This window comes from Vombatus ursinus, unplaced genomic scaffold (assembly GCF_900497805.2).
Source record: "Vombatus ursinus unplaced genomic scaffold, bare-nosed wombat genome assembly UNPS02014770.1, whole genome shotgun sequence".
In the NCBI taxonomy this organism is placed as follows: Eukaryota; Metazoa; Chordata; class Mammalia; order Diprotodontia; family Vombatidae; genus Vombatus; species Vombatus ursinus.
The window spans coordinates 32,520,317-32,532,625 of record NW_020954548.1 but is presented as its reverse complement, the minus strand read 5'-3'; the positions used below and the strand labels follow the sequence as shown (position 1 = coordinate 32,532,625).

At 42.3% G+C, this 12,309-nt stretch overlaps 1 protein-coding gene across 1 annotated transcript in view; it reads left to right on the top strand.

Moving 5' to 3' along the window:
- Nucleotides 1-8,486: 8,486 nt before the first annotated feature.
- Nucleotides 8,487-12,309, top strand: part of LOC114043746 (late cornified envelope-like proline-rich protein 1) — a 6,753-nt gene continuing 2,930 nt past the window's right edge. The window contains exons 1-4 of the mRNA XM_027862925.1: nt 8,487-8,562; nt 9,431-9,465; nt 9,648-9,794; nt 10,152-10,307. Of these exons, the coding sequence (XP_027718726.1) occupies nt 9,460-9,465; nt 9,648-9,794; nt 10,152-10,307 (309 nt within the window). The 5' untranslated portion in view covers nt 8,487-8,562; nt 9,431-9,459. The remainder of the gene's footprint in view (nt 8,563-9,430; nt 9,466-9,647; nt 9,795-10,151; nt 10,308-12,309) is intronic.

Genomic DNA, 12,309 nt, shown 5'->3' with positions numbered 1-12,309 from the left:
GTATGATATTGCCTGAATAAGAGTTTCTGGAAAGGGTCCCCATCAAAAAGGAATCTATTAGGACATCTTCTATTATGCGCAAGGAGGTGACTTCTTTCATTTTTAAAAATAATTATTGATATAGTTTGTCTTTGTATCACCTACATTTCCTAATATATCTCACTTCTTCTTGTTCTCCAAAAGAGCATTACAGAAAACAAAAGAGAAAAAAGTTAAACAAAACTAACCAACAGTTAAAGTTTAACATTATATGCAGTGTTCTACACTCATTTTTTTAAATAAAATTTTTACTGTGAATTCAACAATTATCGATAACCACAAATATTTTAAAACACAAAGTACTCCAAGAGAACTGTACAAGAAACTATGGACTTCTGCCAAATACATACATACATAAATAAACATATATGTATACCTATTATATATACATATATCCATATACACACATACATGTATGTGTTTACACACCCATTTGTTGTTATTGTTCAGTTGTTTCAGTCATGTCTGACTCTTTGTGACCCCGTTTGGACAATGGAATGGTTTGCCATTTCCTTCTCCAGCTCATTTTACAGGTGAGGAAATGGAGGCAAATAGGGTTAAGTGACTTGCCCAGGGTCATACAGCTCATAGGTGTCTGAGGCTGGATTTTAACTCAGGTCTTCCTGACTCCAGGCCCAGTGTTCTATGACTGTGCCACCTAGCTGCCCATATGTGCATGTGTGTATGTATGTGTGTGTATATATAGATATATATAGTAAAGGTAGATATGTATATATGCATATACATATATACATATACATATGTATCTATTTAACAAGGTAATACAAATTATTCTATTTTTGTTGTATTTGTATCCCCCTCTGCACCTCCTTTTCCTTCTCTCTATGCAACTTTTAAAATGCTTTTTTTGACCTTCTTTTTTTATGTCTGATGCTACACACCAATCTATCTTCTCTCCTCCCCAAGTAGAAGCTTGTATGTATATGTGTAGGTATATGTACACACATATACACACATTTATTTATTTTTAAAAAATGAACACTTTGAAGGTGTTTAAGAACACATCTGTCTTTGTACCTCTGGTCCAGGGGTGAGGAACTTGCAGCTTCAAGGCCACATGTGGCCCTCTAGGTCCTCAAGTGCAGCCCTTTGTCTGAATCTAAACTTCACAGAACAAATCCCCCCTTAATAAAAGGATTTGTTCTGTGAAGTTTGGATTCAGTCAAAGGGCTGCACTTGAGGACCTAAAGAGTTCATTCCTTCTTTGCCAAGGGGTAAGAGGTATGTTTGTTTCATCATCAGTCTTTACAGGTGTTATTGGTGACTGATCTCATCAGCATTCTGAGCTCTTTCAGAGTTGTTTCTACTCACATTATTGGTGTGATCATCACGTAAACTATTCTTCTGGTTCTACTCACTTCACTCCACATTAGTTCATACAAATCTCTCAACATTTCTTTGATTTGTCATTTTCCTCATTTTTTAAATTTAATAGCTGTTATAAGATTAGGCCTGGTGGTCTGGAGACCACCATGATAGTTTAGAGAGACTATAGCTTATAGAATCTATGCATGGAAACCATTGTTATATGATTAGGCCCAATGATCTTGAGGCCATCATGATGGTCTCCCCTTAAGGGAAGCTGTGAAATTATAGAAGATACTCATGGAAAAAATACTGACAATAATACTTGTCTAAGGTTGGTACAGCTGTGTGCCCAAATAGTATCTTGTCCACCACCAGTTTGTTTTTCTCCCTGATAGCAAACTCCCAAAATAATATTTTGTCCACCACCAGCTTATTTTTCTCCCTGATAAACAACCCCTAAATAATATCTTGTCCTGTCCCTTGATATGTAAATTGGCCAGCCTAGGGGGAGCACCCAAAATTAGAGTATAAGAACCCCACTCTCAGAAGGGCACTTTGGAGCACACCTCCCCATTGCTCCACAATACAGTACCACTCTTACATGATAATGTGTGTCTGAGTTGTAAATTGGGTCCCTCTCTTCTTCTCCCCTTTCCCCACTTCCCAACTTGCCAATAAAGCTTTGGATTGAACTGATTCCATTGTTTTACATGTTATTCTCAGCATCTGAATTCATTAAGGGATAGTTTTCTCCGAAATCTCTGGCTGGCCAACTCCTTAGACATAAACTAGGTACCCAGACAAGGACTTAACCTGTTGATAACTGCATCATCACTTGGGGGACATGGTACTTTGAGTCCAATTGTAGAAAGCAAGAATCAACAAGGGAACCCTATATACTCCCAGGAAAGACTCCATAATGCCAGACTACTGTCTCAAAGCAATAGAACACACATATACCAAAATTTGTTCAGCCATTGCCCAGTTGATAGACATCTATTTTGTTTTTAGCTTTTTGTTACAACAAAAGTGCTATTATAAATATTCCTGTACATATGGGTCTTTTCCTTCTGTCTTTGACCTCCTTCTGGTACATCTCTAATAACATGCTGTCTAGGTCAAAGGGGATGCATAGTTTAGTGATTTTTTGAGAATAGCCCCAAATTGTTTTCCAGAATGGTTGAACAAATTCACAGTGCTTTCATATGCCTATCCTGCTAAAAGCCATCTTTATTAGTTTTATTATCTGAAAGAACCAAACCTGATTCTCCTCCCTCTTCCCTTTGCAAAGAAGAGGGTTGGAGGTACCTTTTCATCACTCTTCTTTGGGGTGAAGCTTTGTCATTATAATTTCCCATCACTCAGCTTCAATTGTTTTGTGGTTGTTCTTCCCATTTTCATTGTTGTAGGAATTGTGTATATTATATAGATTGTTTTCCTGGTTTTGATTACTTCATTTTGCATCAGTTCATATGTCTTCTCATGCTTCTTTGTATTCATCATATTCATCATTTCTTAAAGAACAGCAATATTCCATTGTATCCATGTACCACAACATTTAGCCATTCTGAAGCTGATGGGCATCACTTTGTTTATAGTTTTTTGTGTATCAGTGGTGGGGTAGGGTGGTTAGCCAAGAGGTTCAGCCACTGCTATTTATCCTTGCTGGACTACTAGTTCATTGCCTAGATGTGGTTCCTGGTATAAACATTTCAATTCTGCTCTATGAAGATGTCATAAATGAATCTATAATTATTATTTTTCATCTTCTAGCCCCTAGCCAGAGACAATCTTCTGGAAAAACACTGCAGTTTTAAATCTATTTCCTTTCTTCAGTTGCTCTCTTCAATGCTTCCTCTCAACTTCATTTCCAATAAGTACACTCAGATTAGCAATGCCTGTGGTTAACCCCATTTATTTCAATGCCACTTAGAAGACAAAGAAAACAAAGGTAAACAGACTTTCACTATACCCAAAGGAAAAGGCTTCAGGTTCCCACAAGGGAGCCCAAAGGAAGAAAAGAAATAAATATTGGGAAGGGAAGAGAGTTCAGCAGAATAACATCCATCCCAACACAACTCCTGCCTTATCAACCCTCACAACCTCACTTCCAGGGTCTTTGTTCTTACTATTCATGGAAGTTGCCTCCACCCGTTTTTCTGTTCTTCCAACTTTAAGCAGTTTCTGGAGACCTCTCCTCTTCCAGCTCTGTGGGTCTTCTAGGCTGGGCTTCTCCTCCATTGAAAGTTTGGGCTGGTAATCTAGCTTCTTATAAGGGCCACCAGAAATGTAACCAGTCCCCTCCCAGCCAATGCCAAGTATCACTTCCAATTAAATAAAAGGAACATCTTCACACTTTATAAAGGAATAACAAGGAGTTGGCACATATTAATATTCCTTATTTCTGTTTTCTAACCTTTATTTTGAGTGATTATTTAAACTGAGCTGGGATAGGGGGTCAAAATCAGCTGATCATGAAATAGTCTGACCTCCAACTACATTTGCTACTAAAAAAAGTACTGCTATTGATATTTTAATGTATCTCCCAATCAAGTGGGGAAGTACCATCTTTTAAGACTAAAAAAGAGGGGCAGCTAGGTGGTGCAGTGGATAGAGCACCGGCCCTGGATTCAGGAGGACCTGAGTTCAAGTCTGACCTCAGACACATAACACTTACTAGCTGTGTGACCCTGGGCAAGTCACTTAACCCCATTGCCTAGCCAAAAAAAAAAAAAAAAGACTAAAAAAGGAATGCATTCCTTCAATAGCCACCAGGAAGATTAGGTTCTTACCTTGGATCACAAAATATGGTGTAAAACTTCCCTAAGATAACACCAGATGAAGATGGGGACAGTTATGGAGGAAAATGGCCTCTATGCCCATGATGTCAAATACAAATAGAAACCAGGACCACTGAACTATACATAAGGATCCCTGCAGGCCACATATTGACTTAGGAAATACATATATTAATATTATCTATGTTTTATTGTATTTTTAGTTATTTTGTTAAATATTTCCCAATGACATTTTAATCTGGTTGGGCTATACTCGAGATTGCTGTGGGGTCCCCTTTGGGCAGCATGCTTAACACCTCTGCTCTATAGAACTCTATAGCCTTCAATTCCCTTACACAATACTTCATTGAAGGGTCCTCTTCCCCATATATTAATTTTCTAGAGGCGTTTTTTCTTCATAGTAACCCAGAAGAAAGATCTATCTTATTTATCTCATCCCTCGCCACTATATCAGTTAATTCATGATGGAACTGGACAAGATAATTTTTAAGATCCTTTCTAATTCTAAATGTATGATTCCTTTCTAGAAAACCTCAAGAGAAAACAGATCATACCGGAAAGGGAAAAGATCATTAAACTAGAACTAGAGGATTCTCCTTTTTTTTTTTTGGTTAGGCAATTGGGGTTAAGTGACTTGCCCAGGGTCACACAGCTAGTAAGTATCAAGTGTTTGGTTTAAGGCCAGATTTGAACTCAGGTCCTCCTGACTTCAGGGCTGGTGCTCTATCCATTGTACCACCTAACTGCCCCTGAGGATTCTCCTTCTTAAAATTACTTTGTATAACTTCATATGTATTTATCTGTATATATATTGTATCCTGCCAATAGAATATAATAATACTATTTATAAACAATATTTATATAATACTCATTTGAGTACTCTCATTTGAGCCTTACAACAATCTTGTGATGTAGGTGCTATTATCATACTCTGTTTTACAGGTGATGAAACTGAGGCTCAGAGAGTCTAAGTGACTTGTCCATGGTTGCACAGCAATAAGTATCAGAGGTAGGATTCAAACCCAGGCTATCCTTAACCAACCTTACTCTCTCTACTTTGCCAGTGTTTTTCTGAAAGGGCAGGGTGATCTTTCTATTCCCAGTGCCTAACAAAGCACCTACCTAGCACACAGTAGGTGCTTAATAGATGTTGAATAGAATCCAATGAAGAAATCAGAGGCCCAGAGAAGTTATCAAGGTCACACAAATCATGACTAGCAGAGGCAGAGTGTTCACCAAGGTCCTCTAACTCCCATTAGTATTCAAGTAGCAAAGCCCAAGGGGTAACAGTTAAATCCTCACCTAACAATTCTACATAGAGACACAGAAGTATGCCCTTCCTTATAAGGCAAACTCTGTTTACTTCCCAGGCTAACTACCTGACAATTTGACCTCCCTTTTAATAATAGAGGAGGTGTTGTTAAGTCTCTACTGTACCCAAATGAAGGCTTAGGTGCTGATAACTGATAGGGAAAATCCCTGAGAGAGGAGTGGGAGTAGAAGAGGAAAGGGGGCAAAATTAGACACAGACTCCTAGATCTGAATCTCACCTCTATCCTCAGACTTGACTTGAGATAAATCTGTACCTACCTCTATGTGTCATTCAAACAAAAGTTTTTCCTGTCTGCACTCCCCCCATCAACCAGTAATTTTACCTACCTTCTAAGGACCGTGAAAAAATGTGACTGACAATACTCTGAGGTGGTGAGACTCAAAACACCCAAATTATTATACTCAGGTAAGTTTCTCTCATTCACCCTACGCTATCAGATAGAGGGAAGAATCTGGAATAAGGGGGCATCAGAATTTTACTGTTCTCTCCCCACCCCACCCACCTTCTTCTCTCTCTCCCCTTGCAATAAGAAGACCTGGAAAGTGGCCCTGGACAGGTACTGGGCACCACAGGCTGTCCCCTCCTGCATAATAGATAAGCCCGGTGGCAAGAACAGAACATGATCAGGAAAGAGAGTCTGTCTGTCGGGAAGCTGTCTGACACATCCCAGTGCTACTGCCAAAACTGATGTCTCCATTGGCAGGAACAGCAGAAAGGGAGGGAGCTGCTGCTGCTACCCCAAAGCAAATGGAGTGATGAGGTAACCAGCAATGCCCTGGAGATCTGAACCCCTTCAAGGTTGTTGGGGGGAGACAGAAGGAGCCTAACTGCTACTATTTTTAAATAGAAAGTTCTGTCATCAAAGGAGACATTGTAGCATTGGAAACACTCAGATGTCTTGTTTCCTAAGGCTGAGACCTCAGAGAGAGCTGGAGAGGTCAAAGGCATCTGAATGGCTTGAGTGGAGACAGTGAGAAAATGTACCTACAGTAGAGAGCAAGGAAAATCACTTATTTCCAGAGACACAGAGACTGAGAATGTCCCAAACTAGAACTAGCAATTTTGGCACCATAGTCAAGCCTCAAAAAACAGGCCATTATATCAACTGCATGGGGTCAAGAGCCTAGGACATTCTGACAATGATGCTGAGGCTACTGCTGAGGTCTGATTGGAGGAGAAGGGCTGAACTGATGGGGTATGGGCCCAAGTTGAGACCTTTGCCCCCTACCTCAAAAAGAATTTGGGTCCCATTTGTCTAAGGGATTCTCCTTGAATTCTCCCACTTGATCAAGGAGGTCTCTGGTATTACCCTAAGGCTATAGTCCCATCAACTGGCCTTTTGTTATTGCTTACTGCCCAACCTCCCAATTCTGTTACCCTTAACCTAGCCTAGCCCTCCATCACCTTAACTCCCTATGGCCCCTGGCTACTTCCCACCCTTGACCCTATCTAGACCCCATTCTCAGCTTCCCAGTCAGTCCCAGCAAGATCCTTCCTAGATTCCTCCCGCAGTCTTCTGTATATAAGGTCCATCTTGTCTCCATTAAGGTGCTCAAATTCTTAAGAGTCTAACCAAAAGCTCAGATTCTTATAATCTAGCCAATAGCTCAGGAATGTCCAGATTCCTCAAGAGTCTGGCCAATATGGCGGATGTTCTAATATACCTTGTTTTGGGCTGAAAGAAGGCTTGGGTCGAATTCATTCGGGCAGGACTTATGTGTCGTGATTTTGGGGTTCCAGCACCCCTGAATCCCTGAACCTTAACAGAACCAGACTAGGGAGTTCACCTAGAGGAAAAAGCCAGTTGATAGCTTCTAATTTTGAGTTATTATTTTTGCTAAACAGGTGCCATGCAGCTTGGGTAGTTGGTAGAACACTGGATTTGAAGTCTGGAAGACTCCAGTTCAAGTCTTGCTATCAAAGTTTTACTATCAGTCAGTCACTAAAGCTCTTTGAGCCTCAGTTTCCTCGTCTGTTAAATGAGGATATTAATAGTATATGACCCACAAGGTAGTTATTGAGAACCAAATGAGACAATGTATGTTAAGTGCTTTGCAAATCTTAATGTGCTACATAAATGTTAGTTATCATTATTATTACTAATAAGCTAGCTATTTCTGATATAGAAAGAGTATGCTACCAGTAACCTCTAAACTTCAGTGCCCGCAGGCGAAGCTTCCTTCACTCTGCCTCATCAGTGCTCTAGGTTATCCATCTGAAGGAGTCAAGAGAAAGAGTCCTAGTTGTGGCTGTGAATTTGAAGCTGAAAATAGTGGATATTTGAGGTTGGAAGGAAAGTGGAAAGTAGATGGCAGCACTATCCTTAGGAGGGAGACGAAGGCTCTGTGTATAAAACTGAAACTCCTGAGGATAACAGACCATAGGGTTTATACCTGAACGGACAGTAGTGATCACTTATCTAGAGGCCCAGAAGGGGGAAGTGACTTGCAAAGAACAGTAGCAAAAAAGTAATAAATAACAGAGCTAGGAGCTAAACCTAGGTCTCCAGGGCTCTTTTCATGCGACTATGCTGCCTCCTACTCCCCACCCCCCAGAGAACCTGAGAAGGACCAGTGGTTCATCCCCAGCTGAGGCTTCAGTTTTCCCATCTATACTTTGGGCAACTAAACTAGATAACCTCTAAATTCCTCTCTAATGGTTACATTCTGCCATGTCCTCCCCTCCCGACACAAAAGTGCATGCTCAAAGAGAAGAAAGGCTGCGTGACCGGAACACAGAAGGTTCCGGACCAAACCGCCTTCTGGTCTCTGATGCGCTTGCCACGGGCTGAGGAGCAGAAGGGGCGGAGGAGAGAGAAGGAAAAAATAAATAGGAACCACGAAAAGTGGGCCGCACGGGTAAAAAGAGACGAAGCAGAGAAATTCTGGGCTTCGTCGGCCGCCGTACCACCCGGAGCGTCAGTCGCTATGGCAACTTCGGAAAGCGGCGGGAGGAGACGACTTTGTCTTGAGGTTCGCGCGCTTGGGACTCCTGCCGCTCCGGTGGGGCTAGGGCTGGGGCGCCTCGCGGCCTGATAAATATTCACTTGCTTTTTCTGCATAGGTAATGAGGCAGGAGCGGAGTGGGGGAGCGGGCGGGAGCCAGGGCTGGGGGGCTGGGGGGGCCGGGAAAGGGACGCCTCTGGCGGGGGCGGCGACCGTTGGGGAGTAGAGCCCGAGGCTGGGCGGGTGGGTGTGTTGGGGGCAGGCGGCCGGGAGGTGGCAGCGGGGGCCGTCCGACCGGGCGGAGCCCTTGTGCGCGAGGGACGTCCTGGGGACTTGGGGAGAGTCGGTTCGTTGCCTCCTTGGGCCTCAGTTTCCTCGTCCGAGGTCCGGGGGAGGGACGGAGGGCGGGGCGGCCGGGCCCGGGGCTGAGGCTTATCCCTCAGTCGGCTAGAGTAGCTGTGCCGGGGGTGAGGGTGGTCAGTAGAGGAGAGCTAGATTTCCAGCTGTCAGTCTTTGTAAGTTTTCTACCTGGATTTCTCACTTTTGTCCCATTTTTCTTCCTTTGCGATCTTTGGTAAATCAAAACACACACACACTTTCTCCCCTTTCTTTCTCTCTCTCTCTCCTTTAGTCTCTATTTCTTCATCTGTAGGAAGAAGGGATCTCTTAGGTTTCCTGGTTTCCCCCTTCAGCTACAACGCCTATCATCCCTTTATGAGGGTGTTAGGAACTCAGCCTGGTAACTGATATTTTTGGAAGCAAGAGGGTCTAGGTTTGAATTCCAGAATGGCCATTCTCTACTTAGGTGACCTAGGACAAGTCATTTAACTTCTCAAGGACTTAGTTTCCTCTTCTTGTAAAATGCAAAATGAGTAGATTGGATTTAAAGATCCTTTCCACCATTTTATATACATATTTAAAGACCCATCCAACATGATAGCCTATTGTTTTAAGACTCTTCCCACCCACTTTCCCCCCACTTGCAGGGTCTGGACACCACAGAACAGCCTGCCCCATGGATGTGAGTCACGGACCCCATTGACCTTACCCACTTTATTCTCCCTAGTTTTAAGCCCTTTCTTCTGCAATCTTGCTGTGCTTCTCCCCCCTCCCAATCCCAACCACATTCTTTCCCTTTTCTGTCCCTGAAGCACCCACCCTCTCCCTATCCTTTTGTCACCCCTTCCTCCTTTATAACTATAGCTCACAGAGGCTTCCTCTAGTTTACGGAATCGAGCCCAGGGTCCTGTGGTGAGTGTCTCCTTGCCCATTCCTGCTGTCGTCTTCATCAGTGTGGTTGTCTACTTGCTGCTGCTTGGCCTGGTGCTGCTGGCCAGACATTATTTGGTGGTGAGGAGGCACCCAGAGACGGGAGGGGAAGAAGTGGGAGTGGGCAGTACCAGTACAGGGAAAAAGAAAAGAAGGGCATAGGTATTCTAGCCCCAACTCCCCCAGCTCTGGCTTTTCTCCAATGCCCCATTCTTTTTTCAACTGTGGTTCACATTCCTCCAGAACCCAGGTATTCCCTTGAAATCTTGCTTCCCTCTCATAATTTTGGCTTCTTGTTTCTCAACTCTTGCCCGTTTCAAGAAGCCAGGAAGCTCTCCCCAAGTCCCATCTCTTCTTTCCTACGTGAGTTTCCCCATATGGACAAGAGGGAAAGGGTGACGAGAAAAGCTAGGAGTCTGAACTCTCTCTGACTCTCAGGAGCAGGATTGCTGCACAGACTGCAGAGGGTCCTGCAGGAAGGCAGACACCCCTGGTCCCCTTGAGTGTTGCCAGGGCTGCGCTGAAGCCTGTGACTTCCCTCTGCCCAGTCCAGCCCGATGCTTGGATGCCTGCTGCCCCCAGCCCATGGAAGCAGTGAGTGATTCCCTTTGACTTGTACATCCTTTGATTATCTTATTCCTCCTCTCCACTTATCAAGTCCTTCTCACCTTGACTTTCAGCCCAACACACCTACCCTTGCTAAACCCTGCTTCTGTCACAAAAATATGCTTTTAATATCTTTACTAATACACCTCTAAGGAAGGGACAGGCAGGCAGTCACAAATTACATTCTACACCAAATCTCTAATACCACAATGATCAGAAAGATAAAGCTAAGGGGCAGCTAGGTGGACTAGCTCAATAGATAGAACTCAGGCCTTGGAGTCAGGAGGACCTGAGTTCAAATCCAGCCTCAGACACATGACACTTACTAGCTGTGTGACCCTGGGCAAGTCACTTAACCCCAGTTGCCTCACTAAAAAGCAAAAAAAAAAAAGAAAAAAGAAAAGAAAGATAAAACTAGAATGAAGTGCTTTCATACTGTGTAACATTTAGAACTAGAATAACTTGTTTACGAAGAAAATTTTTACTTAAAAGAGCAAACTGCTATCATAAGGGGTTACCTGCAATCATGTTTCCCATGCATATGTCAAAATCATGTAAGCTTCTTTGAAAGATGTAACAACAGAGATAATTTTGTTGGACCCTCCGATCATTAATATAAAGTGATAGAGACTAACGTAATCCAGTTGTTCATATTTGCAGATGACATAGTGCCAACTGCATGAAGACTGAACATTGCAAAGCCTCCTAAGTGACATATATTATCACTCAGAAGAGGTCAGCCTAACTATCCTCACAGAAAAAAAAATAAGAATAACTATTTTCCAGACTATAATGTTCAGTTGCATGGATGACTGAGAGAGCTGTTCCATTAATACCTATGTTTCTTGGACAGATTTCAGATGGACAGTGAGATGGGTTTGGAATTGAACAGCAGGAGGAGGGCAGCCTTTGGGGAACTGGGCATTTGTTTTAATGACATCAGTTTTCTCCCTGAAACAAAGGTCCAGTTTTTAAAATGCCAGTATTCTTCCTGTGGTGGTGTATGATTTTATCCCAAGTAATTAATCTCCAAAGAATTAAAGTTGTGTCATCAAAAGGGTAATGGATAGGTGCCTCGTGGGCATGGGTAGGCTGTAACATACTACTAATTAAGAAAAGTGGCATAAAGGATGTCATGAGAAAGACCTATGACCTGAAAGGAAGGTGGGCTGGTCTTGTTAAAGGAGAGCCTGCTTGCTCTGTTGGTATCTATGTAATGTCAAGAGATATAGAGAAAGGCCTCAGCCTGATGGATGGAGGCTAAACTGGAAGATTCATAAAAAGGATTTAGGTGGCAGCCTGCATCATTAGGGGATACATCTACACTGACAAGACCACAGATCTGTTGAAGAAGAATCAAAGTATCCCTAAGGAAAGATAGGTCCCCAAGAGGAACATAAAGGGATTCACATTTCTATTTGTTGTTTTAAAGTTGTTTCATGGGTAGATAGTGGGGTTTTTTTTCCATCCCAGAAGGTTTCTACAGTATTTATTTAGGATTTATATGCACTATCTTCTGCCAAAACTATTTTAGGCAACTTACAAAGTTGATTTATATAGTATAGCACCTGTCTTCTACTCAAGGCTCGTTCTAGTTCTAAATTTTATACAGTATAAAAACAAGGAAAAAGAGAAAGATGGTATAACATGATGGTAGTTTCATATAAATATTAACCAGCCAGATTAAATCTCTAGTTTACCTCTTCAGAGATAAAGGAAAGTTTTACTCAAACTCACCACTTCTTAAGTTTTCAACCCACTTCATTCTAGCTTTATCTTTCTGGGATATTTCTGATCATTGTGGTACTAGCTTGAGATATGTGTGTGTGTCTGTGTGTCTGTGTATATATATGCGTGTGTGTGTGTGTGTGTGTGTGTGTGTGTGTGTGTGTGTACACCCAATACTGGGAAATACTGGGAAAAGGAAGAGATTATATGTGTATACACATACACAACACACACACACACACACACACACACACACACACAC